Genomic DNA, 23,097 nt, shown 5'->3' with positions numbered 1-23,097 from the left:
TAAAAGGATAAAAATAAAAAAGTAAATAATGGAGTGGAGATTGAGATAAAAGAGGGCATAACAGCGAAACAGCGCAGATCAAAACATAACCATTTAAGCAGAATAGTGTTTCACCACCAGATAATCCTGACCTAAAAGTAGTTACCATATTGTCTCTTTCCTTGAAATCCTTGAGTACAACTTCGTATACTGTAGCATTAAGTATATCAAAACAATGTAAAACCATTTAAGAGAATGACAGCATTACAGAGTATTTAGAATCGACTAACAGAAAATGAACAATGGTTTCTGTATAATCTCCTTGTCTTTAAAAGGTTTTTGCTTATACTATCGTACATAATAAAATCCAATAAGATACAACCTATTTAGATCATTGGAGACAGAAGAACAAAAGCTAGATGAGACTTCAAAACAAGATGATACTAAATCAGTATTACCTATTAAGATGTCACTTTCTCCAAAATAGCTGTTCCTATCATCCAATCTTCTCTGCCTCATTTCTGTTGAGCTCTTTTTCTGTCAGTAGCTGTCAGTTTGTCTTCTTCATTTTGTTCTCTGCTCCATTCGTTGTGGCCTCCCCACCACTATTTCTGGATTCTTTGTATTTTTCTTTTTTTAGAATATCCTGCAATACTCTCTGTAGAGTTGAATTGGTGGTTGCAAATTCCCCCAGTTCCTCTTTATCCTGGAAGCACCTTGTTTTTCCATCAATTTCCAGGGACAGTTGTGCAGGATATCTCAATCTTGGCTGAAGATTATTATCTTTCAAAGCTTGAATTATTTCCCCCCATGCTCGTGATTTGATGGTTTGTGCAGAGAAATCTGCTGTAATTCTGATGCGTGTTCCCTTGTAAGTGGTCTGTTTCTTGTCTCTGACAGCTTTTAATATTCTGTTCTTGTATTGAATTTCTGGAATTTTGATTATTATATGCCTGGGTGTTGCTCTGTTTGGGTTGTAGGTAGCTGGGGTCCTGTATGCCTCATACATCTGAGTATCTTTACCTTTTGCTAAATTAGGAAAATTCTCCTGGATTATTTCTGTGAGTAGCTTTTGTAGTTCATTTGTTTGTGTCCCTACTTCTTCTTTTATGTTCTTAATCCTTAAGTTATGGCTCCTCTTATCATCTTCTGGTCTTTGTATTATTGCTGTTTGTTTCTTTGTTATTTTTAAGAAGTTTTTCATTCCATTCTCCCATATTACAAGTCTGCCCTCCAGTTCAGATAGTCTGTCCTTAGTTTCTTTCAAGCTGTTATGCCAGTCTTCGACAGACTTCTTAGTTTCTTGGTAGTCCCTTTGAACCTGCTTCACATATTCTATGCTTTCTCTGTTTTCTCCATCAAACAATTTTCCCCCTTTTTCTGTTCTTCCATTCCACCATCTGGTTTTTCTTGGGTGGTGCTTAGCATTTCTCTAACTATTCTGCATACTTCTAGCTTCAGGTCATTGATAACTTCATTCCTGAATTGATCTATGAGGCTCTCTATATGGCGCTTTATGTCTATTGGTGTGGTGTCCGCTATTGCCTGTTTCTCAGAATTGGGGGCCGAGGAGCCTTTCTTGTTGCTGCCTTTTCCCATATTCTCTGTTCCTTATATATGCAAGCTTATATAGGAGACCCAGCTTCTCTCCCTGTCAGCCACAGCCTGATCGAATTGCGCCGGTTAGGTGTTCCCGCCCACCGCAGCGCACCAGGGAGTTACGGACCAGGCAGCCTACGCGGGGCCCGCCCCTCCCGGCCACCGTCAGGCTCTGGGATCTGGGTTGGGACAGCCTCCCGGGTCCGCCAGCAGCGTCACACAGGCCAGGCACTTTTCACCAATCCCGCTCAAGAGGGGGATGTGTGGCTGGAGTCGCCACCGCGCCCTGCTCCGGCAGGACTGCCCGGGCCCAGAAAGTCCTCCGCTGGAGTCAAACTGTGGTAGAGTGTCAGTTTCTCTCACTCCCCTCACCACAAGTCAGTGCACGCCTCCCTGCCCGTCCTGTTTTCGACTCGGTTCGCAGATTCCCGTTCTCAGAGCTTCCGTGCGTCTCTCTCCTTGCTGAGCCGATGTAGAGGCAGTCGCCGCGCGGCGGGAAACCCAAATTGCGGCTTCCAATGGTGCGGGGTCCAGCCTCCACACTGAGGCTTTTCTGTTCCTGTTTTAGCACCAGGACTGCATTCCAAGTTGGTTTCTCTCAGCCCAGTTCGTTCCTGAGTCAGCAGAGCATATCTCCACCTGCTTATATGTCTCCTTACTCCGCACCCTTCCTGACTTCTGAACCAAGCCTTTCAGAGAGCCTCCGTAGTATCTGTTATCTGTCCGCCATGTTCTCTCAGAAGTCCCAATTTAGCCACTCTCAACTTGAAGTTACTTCTAACTTTTTACTGTTGAATTTCATTCTTTTTCTTTTTCTTTTCTTTTCTTTTTTTTGGCGGGGGGACAGAGCTCGCTGTGTAGTCTAGGCTGGCCTTGGACTCACTGTGTAGCCTGGATTGGTCTCATATTCTTAGTGATTCTCCTATCTTAGCCTCCCAAGTGCTAGAATTACAGTCATGGGCCAGTACACCTGGATTTCTATTGAATTTCTTTAAGCTCTTTAAAAATATTTTTGTAAAAAAATTTTTTTCTATGATTAGGAACAAATCCATTGGGGATGGAATTTACATGTTAAAATGTATATGTATTTTAAATTGTGATAGATTAAAATTTTGTCTCCAGAAATTATACTCTATTGCATACTGAGTTATATACAAATTTCATACTGTTGTATACATTTTCACTCTTATTAACAAAGAGTAACTCTTACTAAAATTTCATCAATTACTCATTTTTTAAAAAAAAAGTTTCCAGTTCCAGGTTTGGTGGCACATACCTATAATCCCATTACTTGGGAAGCAAAGGCAGGAAGATTGCTGAGTTTGAGACCAACCTGAGCTACACAGCAAGTTCAAGGCCTTAGTGAACTGCACAGTGAGACCCTGGCTCAGAAAAACAAAACAAAATGAACCAAAATGAAACAAAACAAAATGTTCTTAACTTTTGGTATTTGCTGGGTTTTTTTCCCTGAATGTTGAAACTTAAGAAATTCCAATCACTGTAAAGGCCATTTCTGGTCTGTAGATTGGCCTCATGGACATATCTTTTTCTATCATATTGTCTTTTTGTTGCTATATAGCAGTTATTTTGGATATTAATCAAAACACTTTTAATATGGTGAGTAAATTTTTCTGTTATAGATATTTGGGTTTCAAAATCATAGTAAATATATATACCATAAAATTTACCATTTTAACCTTTTTTTGAAAGGGTTCAGTGACATTAAATACATTCACTTTCCTATGAGGCCATCACTTAGTGCTGTCCACCTCCAGAACCTTTTCATCTTGTAGAATTAAAACTCCGTGTCCAAAAATCAGTAACTTCTTTCCCTCTCCTTTTATCCCTTGACCACTACTATTGTATTTCATGTTTCTCTAAGACTTTCAGGAGTAAAATCATTGCATTCATCTTTCTTATGACTGTCTTATGTTGTATCTTCAGAGTTTATTTACCTAGTAGCATGTGTCAGGACTTACTTCCTAAGACAATAACAGACCAAATGGATATGCTACATTTATTTAGCTATATGTTGATGGACATTTCATTATATCCACAGTTTTACTATTGCAAATAATACTGCTCTGACTTTAACTGAACAAATATCTCTGACTCCATGCTTCTAATTATTTTGGGTAGTTTGTAGCTTTTCTATGTTCAGAATATGCATGTTTATATAGAAATTTTCATTTTTATGCAGTCAGATCTGTCTTTGTCATTGTGGCCTCAATGTTTGATGACATATTTAACAAAACTATTGTCTGCACCAAAATATGATGATCTCTTGTATTTTCTTCTAAAACTTTTATAGTTTTATTTTTCTGGCTAGCTACTTAATCTATATTTTTAAAATTTTTTTATTTTTGTTTTTTCTCTCAATATATATGTTTGTCCTAACAATCATTGTGAGAAAACTCTTTTCATGTTTTTCCTCCTGTTGAGATAGCACTTAAATATTTCAAAATATATAGAAAAACCAAAGAAAAAGAAAAAATGTATTTCCCAGTTTTATTTTAGTAGAAATGTAAATTATTACTTAAGGTATTACAGTATTCAGGAAGAGAATGTGATTGGTACTCAGCATATCAGGAAATCAATTGGGAAGATTTCTGCTCAGGGAAAACTGAATGCCTGGTGCATTAAGAGGATGGCTACTAAGAAAGATGGGTGCTTTGAGGGAAAGTATGGTTCAAATCAGGAACTGCCATCATAAGTGCTTTTGGCATATTACAATTTAATTTTATTTATTGAGTCTAATTAGTTTGATAAATCCTAGGACTAATCTAAACAGGGGAACTGTGGTTTGAGAAATCCTAGGATTAATGTAAACATGGGAACTGCATAAATTCCACTATCAAACTGTTATAAAATATATTTTTAATTTAGTTTTAGGAGGTTCCTGATGAGGTCTGTGTAGTTACAAGAGTCTGGGTTCTGGATTTGGACAGTCAACTTCCAACGTAGTTTGGAATGTAGTTTACCATAGTTGTTCATTTTAGAAGTGTGTGCTGGGGGATATTATATTACTTTCTCAGATGTTTCTGGAGTCATGTGGAGAGCTGCAGGACCTTTCTAGTTGCCTCTCTAATGAGACATTTTATAGGAAAGATAGTAGGAGCCATTGCATTTTAAAAAATAAATGGCTAGGGGTACAGCTCAGTGGAAGACCACTTGCCAAGCAATGAGGCCCTGGGTTTGATCCCCAGCATCACACACACACACACACACACACACACACACACACACACACACACACAAAGCTTAAGTAAATAACCTGGAATAAGTAATTATTTTGTGCAATTGTTTTTATCAATAGGTGAAAATTTGGTTTCAGAACAGAAGGATGAAGTGGCGGAATTCCAAAGAAAAGGAAGTGCTCTCCAGTAGGTGTATCCAAGAAGTAAACCTTCAAGAGGATCCCCTGTCGCGATCTGCTCTGAGTTTCACTCCGTGCCCGTCAGTATGGGAAGTCTCCCAACAACACTCAAGCCCAAGATGGGGGGAGAATTCTCCAGAACCTGTGGAAAGACTAGTCCAGGAAAGTTCACAGGCACTGCCACCAGAAGAAAATTCACTGCAAGGTGCCTTGTATTTGTGCTCTGAGGAAAAAGTTGGAGACAAAGACATACTTTCTACAGCTGTCTGAATGAAAGCATTCCTCCAAGTGAATTTAAAAGAACACTTAACCAGTAGAGTTTGGACTCTAAAACCAGTTAGCTTGTGCCTCACTGATACCTAGAACCTATCAGCTTTGAAATGATGCATGAACTAATGCTTTAGGAAACCTACTTCGGTGTTCTTTTATTTTGCCCTAGACTCAGGCTTAATTTGTAAATGGAGTAGAATCTCCCAGGAGATATAGTACATTGGAACTGAGAGGGATATGAGCAAGCTTTGGCTCAGGCCCTGCTCTGAGTGTTTGTATATACGTGTGTCTCTCTGTGTGTATATATGTAAATATTCATTAAAATACAGTAGTAGAAACTAGTTTCTCTTTAAATTTTGCATTGATAATTCATTTTTATGAAGAAAAATCATTGACAAAATGTTATTTTTTAAAATAATGTAAAATTTGGACTTTAGTTTATACTTCTATACCACAAGAATACATTTTAAAAGATTCTACATTTTCTGGTTTCTTTTGTTATCCAGCTTATGTGAGTTTTAATAGCTCAGAAACCCTAAATAGATGAGCCACAGTTAGATACATACACAGAATATGTGTGTTTAAAATAGTCCCAACAAGAAAATCAGAATTTCTGAATGTAACTAATATTTTAAATTTCCAAGTCTCAGGACTTTATGAAGCCACCAATAAGGGAGTTACCAATTTAACTAATAATTATCTTTTGATCTTCTTTCTGTAGGGATAGGCCTACACTAGCCTTTGCAAAAATAAAATGAATGCCCTTTAGCGCCTGTCAGATAAGTAGAGGTCATGGCTCACCTAGAGATAGACATTTGAGTTTAGTACTTCTTCAGATATGGTGTTGGCTAAACAAAACATCTGTGTAAAGTAGTGTGGGAGCTCTGGCCAAGAATAAAGAAAGCCGTGGTGTCACAGTTCTTAAAATGTTCCCAGTTGGACTTAAAAACACAATACTGATGGAATCTACGATGACTTCTGTTTGTACTTTTAGTTATAGGCTCAATTTTCCACTTAGTTGGCATAAACTATATTTATGATTATTTTATATATTAACAAACACCACACAGATGTTTTATGTTTTTTTACTACTCTAAAACAATATATTAGTAAACTTACATTTCTGGTAACAATTTGCTTAGTTAATCCAGAAATTTTAAATCTAAGTATGAGAAAAACTTATGTTTCATTTTGAAAGAAATGAAGCCGAAAAGGGAAATGATGTAGTGTTGAATTAAGCTGTCATTAATTTGTGGACAAGAAACATTACTAGAACTTCATTATGTGGCATTTTGTTAGCAGACTGTGTTGAGTGGCTTCTAACTTGCTAACCTGTTCAGCCATAGGCTTTGAAGCTTTCACAATTCGAAAAAGAAATAAAATGGGATAATCATTTTAATCAATTTTGGGAAATTATTTTTATCAGTGGAATTTGAAGTAGTATATGTTAACCAGTGCCTATCACATGATCCTTTTACTTAAAAGTCACTTTAGAAGTTTGCCTTAGTGTCTCACGGGGAGTGGGAAAAGGAATCTACTGACAATTTAAATTTAAAACCTGTTTTTGAAGGACTTACAATACTTTATTTTCTTTACTTAATGTTGTGTATAGTGGGTTAACTTACTTAATCCCCACAGCAGTAACCCTGTGATCTACGAAATACTCTACTGTCAGGATTCCTGTTACTCAGACCATAGAGTATAGTTGGGGTGATTTTCCAAGATTATAAGGTTAATAAATGGAATTTGGGCCCCTAACGTTCAAGTTTCAAAGCTTGAAATCTTGCCAACCTGTGGGGTGCGTATATACTCATATAGCTATCCGATGTCTTATAAGAGATGCATTTTGGGATTTACAGTGAGATTTTGCTAAAGAAATTTAGAAACGTTATATTTTACATCCTCTTAATAGATTTTTTTCCTCTGAGATTTTAAAGTATAAGAAAAGGAATTATAAATCATAAACAGTAGTAAATTATTAAGTGCTTGTATATAATAAGTGTTTCTTGATTATTATAAGTTAAGACTTGGGAGAAGCCTGTCAAGGACATGTGATTACCCAGGTTGGAGAAATGGGCTAATAATCTATCATAATTGTTGCTTAAATGATCTTCTGTCAGGATACTATGTATTAGCATATTTGTTGTCATCTTTTTACATAAATACTGCTCTGATTTAACACTGGGACCATAGGTAACTGAAGGTTGAAACATTGCAAGTTTTTCAAAAGAAATTGTCAAATAGACTTAAGCAGATGAAGAATATGTGGTGAGAATTATCTCCTAAGTCTTTATGAATATTTAGGTTTAGAAATAAACAGATTAGGAATGATCTGTGATTCTGGAGTTGTGAAGGATATGATCATTCATGCCTGAATAACAGCTCTATTTTCCTTGTAATAAAATGGCTTTACTGGGGGGACCCACTTGTTTAGTCCACTGGTTCTCATTCTGAGTTTCCACACACATGATTATGTCATACCTTCTAGCAAGTTTTCAATATGAACACAGATTTAGACATACACAGTCCTTCAGCATCCATGCCTTCCACCCCAACTCAGAGGATTCGTACACTTTCTCACTTTTCAGAATATAAAACCATAAATGTGTTTGTTCAGTCTACACTGTTCTTTCCAGCTCCTTTCACCCCTTTTTGATGATTCCTTTTAGAAGCAATGTACTCCCTAGTCCTTGATGTGCAACATGACCCAGGCATCCTTGATGGCCAGCAAATTCCTTCCACCTTTGCTAGCCGTTAGCATAAGGAAGCTTCTTCCTCTTTGTTCCTAAGCTTGCAACACACTGCTTCCGTAACTATGCAAACTCATAATTTTTTTTTGTTTTCAGAGTGCCATAATTTTCAATATGTAGATTCTTCCTTTGTTATTGATTCCTAAGTATTTCATTTTTTAGATGGTATATCTTTCCATTTCTTCTAATTTTTCTCAGTGAGTTTGTTGTTTGTGTACAGGAATACTATTGTTTGGACATTGTAGCCAGCTATGCTACACAATTTGGTTATTAACTCTAGGAATTCTCTATTTTTTTGGTGGAGTTTTTGGTGTCTTCTTTGTGGAGTATGTCCGCCGCAAATAATAATAGTTTAACTTTTTCTTTCCTATCCTTATTCCTTTTATTTCTTTCTCTTGTCTAATCGCTCTGGCTACAGTTTCCAGGACTGTGCTGAACAGGAGTGGAGACAGTGGATATTCTTACCTTGATCCTGATTGTAAAGTGCAAGCTTTCGGGTTTTGCCCATTTGGTATGTTGTTGGCTGTTGGTTAGTCATAGATGGCTTTTATCAGATTGAGGAAGAGACCATCTATTCTGACTTTCTGTAGGGTTTTTTTTTTCATGAATGAGTGCTGGGCTTTATAAAAAGCTTTTTGTGCATCTATTGAGATACTCAGGTGATTTTTGTTTTTGGCTCTGTTAATATGATGTGTTGTATTTATTAATTTGCATATGTTAAACCATCCCTGCAGTCACAGAAAATGGAAAGATACACCTTATTCATGGATAAGAAGAACCAATGTAGTGAAAATGGCCACACTTCCAAAAGATGAATGCAATAGAGATTTAATGCAATCCTAATCAAAATACCATTAACATACCTCACAGAACTAGAGAAAACAATTGTAAAATTTATCTGGAAGCAGAGGAGACCTAGAATTGCAAAGGCAATCCTGGGCAATAAAGATAAGATAAGCATCATAATTCCAGATTTGAAATTACACTACAAAGCTACTGTGATAAAATCAGAATGGTACTGGAAAAAAACCATACTTGAACAGTAGAACAGATGAGAAGATGCAGACACAACTACAAACTCACTCAATCACCTTATCTTTGAAAAAGGGGCCAAACATGTTCACTAGAAGAAAGATAACCTCTTTAATAAGTGATGCTAGAAAAACTGACACTCTACATGTTAAAGACTAAAACCAGATCCATGAATATCACTTCACTAGACTAAAGTCAGAATGGATCAAGGGCCTAAATATTAAACACTTAAGTCTACTGAAGAGAAAGTAGGTGAAAAACACAGGGGTAGGCAGAGACTTCATGAGCAAAAACCAAACAGTGTGGGAAACACCAAAGAATCAACAACTGGGATCTTGTTCTTTAAAGAGCTTTTGGACATCAAAAGAAATCACCAACATAGTAAAAAGACAACCCACAGAGTGGGGAAAAATTTTAGCCAACTGTCTCTCAGATAAAAGATTCTATCTAGAACATACAGAGAAAAAATCAGACCCCCCCAATTCAAAGTCCCAATCCAAAAATGGGCAGCTTCTCAGATGAAGAAATACTAATAGCAGATAAATATATGAAAAAAATGGTCATTGGTCATTTGAGAGATGCAAATTAAAACAACACTGAGATTCCACCTCACCTTGGAAAAAATGGCTACCATCAAGAAATCAATAAATGCTGGAGGGGCTGCGGGGGGAAAAGAACCCTTCATTGTTGGTGGGAGTACAAACTGGTGCAACTACTGTGGAAATTGGGGTGAAGATTGCTCAAAAAACTAGGATTTAAGGTCCCATTTGACTATTCCCCTTCTGGTTTATCCAGAAGGATTAAAAACATCACACAGCAGCATATGTGCATTATAGTAGCACAATTAGTATCAGCTAAATCTCAGAAATGGCCATCAACCATGTAATATTTTTATAAAATGGAGTACTACTCAACTATAAAGGAGGCTAAATTTAAGACATTTATAGGGAAGTGGATGAAATTTGAGACCATACTCTTAAGTGAAGTAGATCAGATTCACATGTTGTAAACATTGTATTGTCTTCCTAGTGTAAGAAGCTGAAAAAAGTAAAGGTCCAAACTGTAGAGTAGATATGGTGAAATGGGAAGCAACTGTTCGAAAGGAAAAAGAAACTGGGATGGAGGAAAGGAAAAAAGGAAGGGAAAAATATATATGCACACAAAAAATAATATAGTTATACTACTAATTTCTCTTAGTTCATTGAAAAAGTTTATGCCTATATTGTTGAATCAATTTTTCATGCTTGTGTCTTGTAATATGAGCAGCTACTCTGAAGATAACAATACACGATGTCCTAACCATTGTTACTCTCCTACAATCTTGTTTTGAAATTTTGTACCATTGTTTTGGGTTTTTTTCTTAAATTTTTTTTTCTAAATTTCAACACTTATTGGACGCTCTGCATAAAACATTGTTCTAACCTGTGTGTCAGCAAATATGGGGAAGAGCATGCGTGGACCTTGCCCTCCTTGCTTGTAAATTAGTCTTCTTGCAAAACAGCTTTTGAAGTAGTCCATATTGTTGGTGAGATCCAGTGAATTTGTGGCAGAAATCTCACGTCCACTAAAAGCTCCAACTTTTCATTTGCAGTGGGAGAGTTAGCTTGTCTCCTCTTTAGAGAGTATGAATTCCTCAACATGCTTGTTGTCTGTACTGTCCTTCCTCCTGGCCAACATACTCCCAAGAGGAGTCGAGGGTCCAGAAAAGTTTGGTAGCTCCCTTTTGGTCACACTGCATCCTGTCTCTTTTTTTCTCTTTCTCAGTCTCAGAGGAAGAGAGAAGAAAAAACAAATTAATTCAACCTGGAGAAATCAGGATAATGAGTATTTTTGAATGTACAAAGAAAATGTTGCAGGATTAATTTATATCTTTTTCAAATCATTGCAAAGGAAGTAACTATCATAAAGACATTAGTGCTTGTTCCAAAAAGATGCTTCTTTGTTTCCATTTATTACCTGAGTTACATTACATTGCAAGGGATGATCAAATTTACAGTGAATGTATAAATTTTAAAAACTATTATATTGAAAGACACATTGGCATTAATGCCTCTCAGAATACTCTCCCTCCAGTCAAACTCACTTATCCCATTGTTAAAGCTATTTTCCGAAGCAATTCTGGATGTCTTCTTTCCTGAATGTGTTTAACAGGTGTGATTAAAAAAATAATAATAATAAATCTGTGAATGCTGCTCCCAAGCGCCATCCAGTGGAAAAGCAGACTCATGAAAAAAAAACCTCAAAGTGTTTTCTGGTCGTTTTTTCACTGACTGACATGTTGGCTATTTCTTAAAGTGAAATGACCATGAAAAAGAAAGGGTTTGAATTGATTCAGAAGACTAACACAACCACAACAACACAGCTAAAGATGCTTATGAAAGAGAACTTTCAAAACTATTTTGGAAAATGGCAACAATGATGGGATTAATGTGTTAAAGTGAGACAAGAGGGGGAGTAATGACAAGAAATATTTTCCTATAATACATTTAAATTCTTTAAAACACCATATCATTCAGTTAAATTATTATTTTTAGTTATAAAAAGCACATTTCAAAAGAGCAAACAATGTAAAATTATGTATAATTTCACCATCTGAAGACAGGCTGCTTTAGTGTATGAAAATTTTCACTTTTTAACACATGTATATGTAAATATATGTACCTAAGTAACTTTATGTCCTAGTATATATCCAGTTTTATGGCTTCTTTCAACTTTGTATGCAGAAGATTTTCCCATATCCATTAAAATTACTTGAAATTATTTATAATGGCTGCATAATATTCCTTTTTAGTTCCTTCTTTTCTCGTGGTGGACCAGGATAAGGGCCAGGAGATGAACAGTCATGAAAGTGATGATTGTAGAGTTCTGTATTTAAGTAAAATAACCTGATGATTGTGATGTTTTCCTAAGTAAATGAACCCTCAGAAAATAAGGCAAAATAATAAAATTGAGGAAGTTCTCAGTGGTGCTGAATATCAAGGAGCATCAAATATACCATAAGAATCTCTTTTAAAAAGCTACCATGAAGCTTATCAAAGTACACCGCATCCATTCAAAGTCCAAAGCGGTTTATATGCATGCTTGGATTTCAGTGCATAGCCAGCAGCAAACAATAATGTGGTGACGTTCTGTTTTTTGTAATTATGCTTTGCAGTCAGGTTGATGCTTTATTCATCTGTTTTTCAGTCTGTGTTATAATCAGCAGAGTGAACAGAGATCACCTGTTCTGTCACCCATTACCACTTTGAAGGCTGAGATAAGAAGGCTGGTTTGTCCATTTAGTTTAGCATTCTCACAACTTTATGGATATTCTCTTAAAATTACTTAAATGATAAAAATTATAGAGAATTTTGGGATCAGAACATTCCAAGGTTAAAAGGGAACTAGAAAACTTAATGTTATTTAAACCCAAAGCAGAAGTGTCAAACTGTTGATGTTAATTGAAAGCTGAAAAAAATCAGGCACATTAAATTTGAATAAAATACAGTACATAATATTTCATAATATATATAATACTATTGCTATGAATTCATTTCAGTGAAACATTGAATAGCATTCCTAGGGCTGTGACAATTATCAAACTGGGTCAAAACAACAGAAATTTATTCTCTTAAGGTGAGGAGGCCAAAAATCCCAAATCAAAGTGTTAAAAGTGTCATGCTCCTTCCATTGGACCTAGGAAGTTGACTCCTACAGCTCCTCATGATTTTATGGCTTAGGTTACGTGACTCCAAGTCTCTGCCTCTCAGTTTAAGTGGTCTTCCTCAACCTGTTCTTCCCTGTGTATCTGTGTTTCAGAATTTCCTCTTTTTCTTTTATAAGGACACTTGTCATTGGATTAGAGCTGAATCCAAAATGGCCATGTCTCAAAAATAAAATTAATTTCATTTGCAAAGGTCCTTATTCCAAAATTCAGGTCACATTCACAGGTTTTAGGGCTTAGGATAAGACATACCTTTTCATTTGTATTGTATTACATTAGAAATTCCAGAATAAACAAAATTAAAAGACAGGCTTTCTAGAATTCCTCCATAATAAAATTAAATTTATTTATTTATTTTTTAACCTAAGCTTTTGTACCCACAAAACAATATTCTACTTGCAAGAGTATTTGATTCAAGGAGCTTTTTGTAAAGCTTGCCTTTTTGGATTACTTTCTACAAAAGGAAACTTTAAGAAAATGCAATACTAATTTTTTAAAGCTCTCACATGGATTCCAGATGTTGACCATTTAATCCAAGAAGGTGTTTTCCTTATTATACAAATGTGGAACACATAAAAAATTGGCATTGTTTAATTTATGACTCACACATGAACCATTGTTTTTTGTGATGTAGTTATTTTAAGTAATTCATAAACTAAACAATGACAATATTTTGGACACATACCATGCTTGTGTAATGAGGAAACACCTTCTTGCATTAAATGGCCAACATCTGGGATCCATGTGGGAATTTCTTTGAAATTTTAAATACAGAAAAGGTAGCATGGCATACTACTAGCATAGTGATTCAGATATACAACTAGCTGATAATTAAAAGGTGTGTGAACTTGATACCACATTGTGGTTAAAAAATGTAGATGCTGTTGACAGAAACATCCAATAATGTTTTCTTACAATGCAGCTTTGAGGATGGGACAAATGGAGATGTGGAATGAAATGCAATATGGGCAGTGTTGACTAAAGAATATAAAATCAAGGCAAGTGTCTTTGCTTATTAAGAGTGTAAGTTATTAACTTTCTGGAAAGCAACATGGTAATGTAAGTCTCTCTCCCTTCCTTTTCCTCCTCCTCTTGTTTCTGTCTGTGTTTCTCTCCCTCCTCTTCCTCCTTTCTCTCTCTCTCTCAGAATATGTTTTTGGAGTAAGTATAGGCTCACAGTAAAATTGAGTGGAAGGTACTGACCTTTGTCATACTCCCTTGATCACTACACATGGTCTCCCCCACAATCCATATCTTGATTTAGAGTGATAGATTTATTACATGTGACCAACCCATTTTGACACATCATTATCACACAAAGTCCATAGTTTAGGATTTACTTTTGTACATTTAAACAAGTGTATAATAACATATACATTAGTCTCATTGTCCTAAAAATATTCTCATGTTTTTATAACGATATGAGACTGGTTAAGTCAATTTTAGCAACTTATATCATTAAACTTTGTGCAGCTATTACAATAATATTGTACAAGAATATCTATTAAATGACAATGATTTGAGAAGAAACATAGATTACAAAATAATATATTCATTATTTCTGTGTGTCTGTGTGTGCATAGTTGTGTACAGGTATGGAGCAAAGAATATACATATACCCATATATCAACTGTGGTTGTCTTGGAGAATGAGATTAAAGATGATTGCTTTATTTTCTATGTTCTATTTTTCATGAATAATTTCAGTAACATATATTACTTTTAAAATCAGCATATATGACTTGAAAGTCTCACAGATATCTTAATAAGGTCTTTTTTTACCTCAAAATTTCATCTAAATGTCTTTGTCTTTGCTGGTAAATAGCAAAATAGGATAACCAGTGGCTGAATTCAGTAATATGAGATATAGCTTGTTTCTTTCCTGGCACATTTCCCTATATTGAATTACTGAGTCTGTCTCTTTGCTCCTGTTAGCATTTCTTCAGTCTGTCCATCATGCAGCCATTAATGCATTCCAGATCATCACCCCTTTTGCCAGTAAGTCCTGTTTTCTTTTGCATTCCTTTAGATGACTTCCAGCTACTACAGAATTTAGTGACTTCTTTCAGGTATGCATATCTAATTGTGTTAGAGTTTTCCAGAGAGAAAGAACCAAGCAGGTATGTATAACTATGTATCTATATCTATATCTTCCTACCTATAAGGACATTTATGGAAGTTGCCTCACATGATTAGTGAAGTGTTATGATATATGGGCTGGAAAATCAGGAAGTGATGTCATACTTTTTGTCATATATCTCTTTCCCTCATATAATTTACGACAGCCATACTTCATTAAAAAAATCTCAACATTTATCCATTTTCTTCATACTACATGAACACGTTACATTTTAGGTCCTCTCTTTTCACCTTAGATGACTTAATTAGTCTCTTTATTGCCAGTTGAAGAATAGGCTAGCGTTAGTCTACACTTCACATCATGGAAAAAACATTTCCATAGAATGCTGAATGTTCCCAAGGGAGAGGGAAGAATTGCCCCAGGTAGAGAATAGATTTGATAATGGCATTGCCCTTTTAACTTTTTCTATACTTTATTAAGTTCATCCAACAGCTTTAGGTTTTGCCAGGCTCTGTGCTAAATGTTAGGCATATTATGGTGAAAAAATAAGATTTCATCATTGCCCACACAATCCTATATCCTATATTCGTAAGTGTATGATCTAAGTATAAATTATGATAAGCTTTGCAACTGAAACAAAGTGGCAATGGGGCACACTTTATTTTGGATGCTAACATTTCAGGTCCTTCCTGAAGGATGGGAAGAAATTAGGTATGGTGAGAGTATTTTCAGGTAGAAGAAAGACCATTGCAAATAGTTCAAAGTAGAGGAGTATGTTGGACCAATGGGAAAAACCTACGGGAATGCACACTGGTCAGCAAAGGGGTAGAGTTGGAAAGAGAATGAAACAGGTCCATTCATACAAGGTAAGGAATTTGGATTTTATACTAAGTGAAATAGGGAACTATCGATGGGTGAGGGGATAGATAATATTATCATATTTTAATTAATATATGCTGGTAGTATGTGGTATTTACATCCATTTTTGGGAATTGGTATGTATTTTGATCAGTTTTGGACCTTCTCCTCCTCACTTTTCCACCTTATGAGGACCTCCTTCCCTACCCCCAAAGTCTACTTAACTGTTTCCTCCATCTCTTCAGCTAAGAGAAATCATCTTTTCATCTAAGAGAAATCACCCAATATTTAACTTTCTGCATCTTTCTTAACATTTATGTTGTCCAGATTAATCCATTTTCCTACAAATGACTCAACTTTATTTTTCTTTGTGGCTGAGTAATACTCCATTGTTTTTAGGTACTGCATTCACATTACCCATTCATTTGTTAGTGGGTCTGTAGGTCATTACTAAGATTTAGCTGTTATGACATATGATGCTATAAACATAGGTTTACACATCATTGTAATATTATTACTTTAACTTTTGAAAAGATACTCAGAAAAGGTATAGCTGGGTCAAATGAAATTTCTTTTTTTTAAAAATTTTATTTAAGGAGAAAAAAGAAAAAAAAACAGAAAAAGGGTACAAGTTATACAGAATTTCAGAAAAAACAAACAGTAGGGAATCACTAGTTAATTACATATTGTCATCTTAGAAATAGTTGTTGAAGTTACAAAATTAAAGCTTATAGAGGGTACTTTCAAACAGTGAGACTGCAAACAGTTTTGTTCAATGATCCAACAAAACTCAGTAATATGGTTATCTATCTTATACACTTAAATATATATGCAGTTATATCTTTAGAGAACTTTCTTTTTCTTTCTTTTGTACAATGACAATTACACATTTTGGGTTTTATTACTCCCACAGTTCTTATAACATTTTTTTTTTGAAGAAAGTAAAGCCAAATGTGACATACCAGGGCAGAATCAGTCAAATCAAAAGGATGGACATAATACATAATGTAAAAACAAAATACAAGGTGATCAACAATGGTTACCATAATGCCTCTTGTTATCTTAAAAAGAATTGCCTATATCATCAGTTATAATAAAATTGAACAAAACAGTAAAGAATAAGACCAATAAAACCAAAACATTGGAGACATTAGAGGACTTCAAAAGAAGATAATAGTCAACCAGAATGGGCATCACAATGAATCTTATTGTCTTCATAGTTGTTGCCTATACTTTCAAACTCGGTACTATCAAGCATAACAGAATAGAAGAAAATCAGTCAAAACAAGATGGTGAGAGCAATACAGAGTTTCAAATCAAGTTAATAGGAAATCAAAGTAATAATATATTCTCCTATTTTTTATTTATGTTTCCCTTAATTAAAAGGATAAAAATGAAAAAGTAGATAATAAAAAGGAGATTGAGAGAAAAAAGAGGGCATAACAACAAAACAGCACAGGTCAAAACATAGCCATTTAAGCAAAATAGTGTTTCACCACAAGATAATATCGACATAATAGTAGTTACCATAGTGTCTCTTCCCTTAAAATCTTTGGGTATAACTTTGTATACTGTAGCATCAAACATATCAAGACAATGTAAAACCATTTAAGAGAATGACAGTATTACAGGGTATTTAGAATCAACTAACAGAAAATGAACAATGGTTTCTGTATAATCTCCTTGTCTATAAAAGTTTTTATTTATATTATCACATATAATAAAATCCAATAAGATACAACACGTTAAAAACGATGGAGACAGAAGAACAAAAGCTTGATGGGACTTCAAAACAAGAGGATGTTAAATCAGCACTAGCTATTATGATGTCTTGTTTTCTCCAAAATGGCTGTTCCTACCATCCAACCTTCTCTGCCTCATTTCTGTTGAGCTATTTTTCTGTCATTATTTGTCATTTTGTCCTCTTCATTTTGCTTTCTGCTCCATTCATTGTGCCCGCTCTGCCACTGTTTCTGGAATCTTGGGATTTTTCATTTTTAGAATATCCTGCAGTAATCTCTATAGAGTTGAATTGGTGGTTGCAAATTCCCCTAGTTCCTCTTTATCCTGGAAGCACCTTGTTTTTCCATCAATTTCTAGGGACAGTTGTGCAGAATATATCAATCTTGGCTGGAGGTTATTATCTTTCAAAGCTTGAATTATTTCTCCCCACGCTCTTCATGATTTGATGGTTTGTGCCAAGAAGTCTGCTGTAATTCTGATGGGTGTTCCCTTGTAAGTGATCTGTTTCTTGTCTTTGATGGCTTTTAATATTCTGTTCTTATATTGGATTCCTAGAATTTTGATTATTATATGCCTGGATGTAGCTCTGTTTGGCTTGTAGGTGGCTGGGGTCCTGTATGCTTCATACATCTGAGTATCTTTACCTTTTGCTAAATTGGGGAAATTCTCCTGGATTATTTCTATGAATAGCTTTTGTAGTTCATTTGTTTGAGTCCCTATTTCTTCTTTTATGTTCTTAATTCTTAAGTTATAGATCCTCTTATCATCTTCTAGTCTTTGTATTATTGCTGTTTGTTTTCTTGTTATTTTTAAGAAGTTTTTTAGTTCATGCTCCCACCTTACAAATCTGTCCTCCAGTTCTGATAATCTATCCTTAGTTTCTTTCAAGCTGTTATGCCAGCTTTCAATAGAGTTTTTAGTTTCCTGGTAATCTCTTTGAACCTGCTTCACGTATTCTATGTTTTCTCTATTTTCTCCATCAAATAATTCTCCCCTTTTTTCTGTTCTTCCATTCCACCATCTGTTTTTTCTTGGGCGTTGCTTAGCATTTCTCTAACTATTCTACTTATTTCTTGCTTTATTTCATTAAATACTTCATTTTTGAACTCATCTATGAGGCTCCGGAGATACTGCTTTATGTCTATAGGTGCCGTGACTGATATGGCATGTTTTCTGTCTTCATTCTCTTTTGCACTTACCTTTCCTGGATCAGTGTTCTCAGGATTGGGGGCTGAGGACCCTTTCTTGTTGCTCCCTTTCCCCATACTTTTTGTTCCTTCCATACAAGCATATGTAGGAGGTCCAGTTTTTTTTCTCTCTCTTTGTCTGTTACAGTTTGTTTGAATCTGCCAGCTAGGTGTTCCTGCCCACTGCAGTGTACTAGGGAGACACAGACCTGGACAGCCTCTACTGGGCCCGCCCCTCCAGGTCAACCTACTGAATGCTTCACTGCTAGGGTGCACCACCAGGCGCAGGGATCTGATTTGGGTAGCCTACTGGATCTTAGTCCGCAGCGTCACCAGGCAAAGTGCTCCCCACCACTTGCGCTTGATAGGGGAATATGCGACTAAAGTCACTGCAAGGCCCTGTTCCGTCTAGTCCACTTGTTCCCAGAATGTCCTCTGTTGGAGCCTCCTAGTCTATGAAAGGGTCCCCATTTCTCTCACTCACCGCAGGTCGATGCAGGGCTCCTTTCCAGTCCCGCTCTCAACACCGTTTGGTTCGCCAATTCCAGCTCTCAGAGCTTTCGCGCATCTCTCTCCCTGCCGTGCAGATTGGGATGCAGTATCAGCAGCAGGAAATTCAAATTGCAGCTTCCAATGGTGCGGGATCCAGCTTCTGCACTGAGATTTTATCTGTTCCTGTTATAGCATCAGGATTGCATTTCCAGTTGGTTTCTCTCAGCTTAGTTCGTTCCTGGGTCGGCAGGGTACATCTCCCCTCGAGTAGGACTCCTCACACGGCACCGCTCCTGGATTCTAAACTGGTAATCTCAGAGAGCCTCTGTGGCTGCTGTTACTTGTCCATCATGTTCTCCTGGAACCTGTAATTCCAGCTACTTGAGAGGCTGAGGCAGGAGGATCAGTTGAACGCATAAGCTTGACAACATAAGGAAGCCCTCCTGAAGTTCTGGGTAACAACCTAACTATCAGTGCAGGTGTCCTCAAGCCTGGCACGCATCACTCCTTTCCCTTCTAACCCCGCACAAGCAAAATTTCTAGTTTTAGTTTTTTGAGAATTCTTAATATTGATTTCTATAGTGGTTGTGCTAGTATGCATCTCCATCAACTATTAAAAAGTGTTTCTTTTTCCACACATCCTCATCAACATTTTTTTTTTGTTGTTGTTCTTACTGGAATAAGAATCTCAGTGTTGTTTGGAGTTGCATTTTCATAATGGGCAAAGACAGTGAACATCTTTGTATGAACTTACTGGCCATTTGTACTTGTTTTTTTGAGAAATTTCTGTGCATTTTAATTGCCCATTTTGATGGTTTTTTTGTTTTGGGGGGCTCTATTTTTTGAGTTCTTTATGTATTTTAGGTATTACTACTGTATCTGAGGCATAGCTATTACAGTTTTTTTCCCTTTGTATAGATTGTCTTTCCATTGTTTTGAGTTTTCCCTTTGTTTGTAGAAGTTTTTAAAAATTGATATAATCCAATTTTTTGTTTCTCACCATTAACAGCCACTATAGACTCTTACAATTTTGTCTCTTTAACTTGATTCCTCAGTGCCTGGTTCTGGATCCCTAACATGGATCATGCCCTTTTTTCTTTGTTGTTTCTAGGCTTGCTGGCCCTAACTGAGTCTTTGCCCTCTGAATATTTCTCTGACTTGGTTTTCCTTCCTGTCTTGATCTGAGGAGGAAAGAGCCTGTTATGGTTGATACATTGTGTCAATTTTAGAAGTTTAGAAGTTTAGCAAGTCAACTCAACAAAGAGCCTGGGTTCTTAGTTTGTAAACATCCTCATCCTGTGCTAGAGGACGGTGTGAGAATTAGACCTGCCCTGGGGGGTGGATAGCATGGTTACAATAAAAGGGAGGAGAACAAGCTTGTTCTCCCTGCCTTTTACTCTTGCTACATTTGCTGTCATCTGCCACCTTAAAGTGTTACCTCTATGCCATGCCATGTTGCCTTGGGGCCAGCTGATTATGGACTAAAACCTCCATAAACTGTAGGGGGAAATAAACCTTTCCTCCTTATGTTTGGGTGTCAGGTATTTTGTCTCAGCAGTGAAAGAGAAGTAACTAAGAAAAAATTTGGTACCGGGAGTGGGGTACTAAATATGGTCATTGCTGTGACTATATGTGACCAAATGGTTTGAATACCTTTGGGAATTGCTTGTGGGAAGACTTTGGAAAGGTTTGGAGATGTCTATTGAAAAGTAGCACTGGAGCACCTTAGGCTGTTCTGTATGGAGATTCTGTTGATAGCTTAAACTCAGAAGGCTGGTATAAACCCTGCTAGTAAAGAACAGGCTTGGGAAGTTTCTGCTGGAAAGAAGAACTACATTGGTTGTTGGACTGCAGACAATGTGTGTTTTGTCTTGGCAGAAAGTTTGTCTACATTTTGCTCATGCCCAGAGATTTTTATTGAGACTAAGATTAAGGGCTATGAGCTAATTAATCTGGCAGAAAAATTTCAAGGCAATTGAATATTGAGGCTGTGACATGGCTAATGTTGGGGCCTTTTAGTCAGATACATGTTGAAAATCAGGAGCAAAGAGCCCAGCAGTATGATTTAAAATGTTGTGAGTTCGGTTAGAAAGGAAACTCCAATAAAGCTCCAATAAAGGATTGTGAAGATAGAGTTGAAGAAATTTACATTGTGGAGAAGAAACAGGAAAATAAAAAAATATGACCTGAAGACAGCACAAAAAGCAGAAAATTTCCACTTTTTTCAGCCTCAAAACTGAAAAAGTGAAAAATTTTGCTTTGAGGAAAAAGCTATGGAACACCATGTTCCAGAATGACATCAGCCACACTATGCTCCAAAATGGTGGTGGTCACACCATGTTCCAAAATTGTGGCAACATAAAAATTTGTACCTCAGAATTGGATTCAGAGTGCCCAACAATCCAGGCACTAGACATCTGCAACTGAGAGAGAGAAAAGCCTGGCTATTGCTTCAGCTGGCAGCAGACTGTGGCATCATCCACATGGCACTGGTTTAGGTGCATGCAAAATAGAAGAGTTACCGGGTAAAAAAGGCTTCCACCTTGATTTCAAAAGGGCTCAGAGGCCAGGCAGTGTTCCCCTAAGAGGCAAGTGTGTGAAGCTGTGAGGATGAAACCAAATGTGCAATGGAGACCCCAGAAGTCTGGAGAAACCAGGAACATGAATCATCTGAGCAAACTTGCAAAGAAGGAGCAGAGTGGGCCTAAGAGGAAAGCTGTGGGAGCTCTAATCATCAAAAATGCCACAGGGATGGAATCAGTCAAGCCCTTTGGAGCTCACAATTTGCCACATTTTGCTTCCGATGTTGGATGTGGAAATACAAGAATTAGTGTTTGCCCTGCTGGATTTTGCACTTGCTTTTGTTTTGTTCCTTTGTATCCCTCTGTTTGCAACTTTTGAAATGAGAATGTTTATCTAGTGTCCATTAAATGCTGACAATGTTTAACTTTGTTTTCATTTATACAGGAGCTCACAGCTAAGAGTTCACCTTAAATCTTAGAGCAGACTTGGGACTTGGACTTTTCAGCAATGCTGAAACTGTTAGGACTTTAGCAACTCTTGCAGATGAACTAAATGTATTTTCCATAAAGGGATGTATGTTGTTCTACTGGGGCCAAGGACAGAATGTTATGTTTCTAACGTAATAAAAATGTTGATAGATTTAATACTGGTTCTTAAGGACTCTTAAACCTGTGTTATAATATTCAAGTCGTGAAATGATAAAAGTAAACATGTCTTTATATTTGGAAACCTATTTAAAGAAATGTGTCTGGTTACCATGTTGACAAAGGGTGGACTGTTATGGTTGGCATATTGTATCAACTTGAGAAGTTTAGAAGTTTAAGCAACTCAAGAGGGAGCCAGGGTTCTTACTTTGTAAACATCCTGATCTTGTGTGAGAGGAAGGAAGGGAGATGGTGTGAATGTTATATCTGCCCTGAGGATGGGTATCCTGCTTACAATATAAGGAAGGAGAAGAGACTTGTTTCCCCCTTTTGCTCTAGCTGCTTTTATTAACTGCTACCTTGAAGTGTTGCCCAGTGCCATGCCACTCTGTCTTAGAGTCAGCTGATTATACACTGAAACCCCCACAAACTTTAAGTTAAATAAACCTTTCCTCCCTTAACTTTTGTTGTCAGGTATTTTGTCATAGCAATGAGGAAAAAATAACTGACACAGAGCCAAATGTAGAAAAAATTTGAAGCAGTTTTTCTGTGGTAGGAATTGAGAAAACAGGTAGATCTTGGATTTTTTTTCATGTGGTGAAGTGAAGCCTTTTTTTTTTTCAAGTTGGGACCTGCTAGAAAATGTCATAATAATTGTAGGATGATTTACCTGGAGGGTTTGATGACAGCATATGAAAGGGAGAGAAAGAGCCAGTCATGACAATGGTAAGAGAGACTGTATAAAGTGCACATGTGTGGGAGGGGACTTCCTCAGAAATAAAAGCTCTTCTTCCATGTCTTGTAGAGAAGAACAGTGCAGGTACGGGTCCCTCTGTAGGTAGCGGGTGCAAAGATGAGCCTT

The 23,097-nt window shown here is 36.6% G+C and overlaps 1 protein-coding gene across 1 annotated transcript in view; it reads left to right on the top strand.

Annotated features, from left to right (window-relative positions):
- Nucleotides 1–7,649, top strand: part of Dbx2 (developing brain homeobox 2) — a 45,456-nt gene extending 37,807 nt beyond the window's left edge. Inside the window, exon 4 of the mRNA XM_063254598.1 lies at nucleotides 4,895–7,649. Coding sequence (XP_063110668.1) covers nucleotides 4,895–5,224 — 330 coding nt within the window. The 3' untranslated portion in view covers nucleotides 5,225–7,649. The remainder of the gene's footprint in view (nucleotides 1–4,894) is intronic.
- The last annotated feature ends 15,448 nt before the right edge of the window (nucleotides 7,650–23,097 follow it).

This window comes from Cavia porcellus, unplaced genomic scaffold (genome assembly GCF_034190915.1).
Source record: "Cavia porcellus strain 051 isolate PalLab524CR breed Dunkin Hartley unplaced genomic scaffold, mCavPor4.1 scaffold_8, whole genome shotgun sequence".
NCBI classification, from domain to species: domain Eukaryota; kingdom Metazoa; phylum Chordata; class Mammalia; order Rodentia; family Caviidae; genus Cavia; species Cavia porcellus.
The sequence above is the reverse complement of the archived record's forward strand: the minus strand, read 5'-3'. Positions and strand labels throughout refer to the sequence as shown.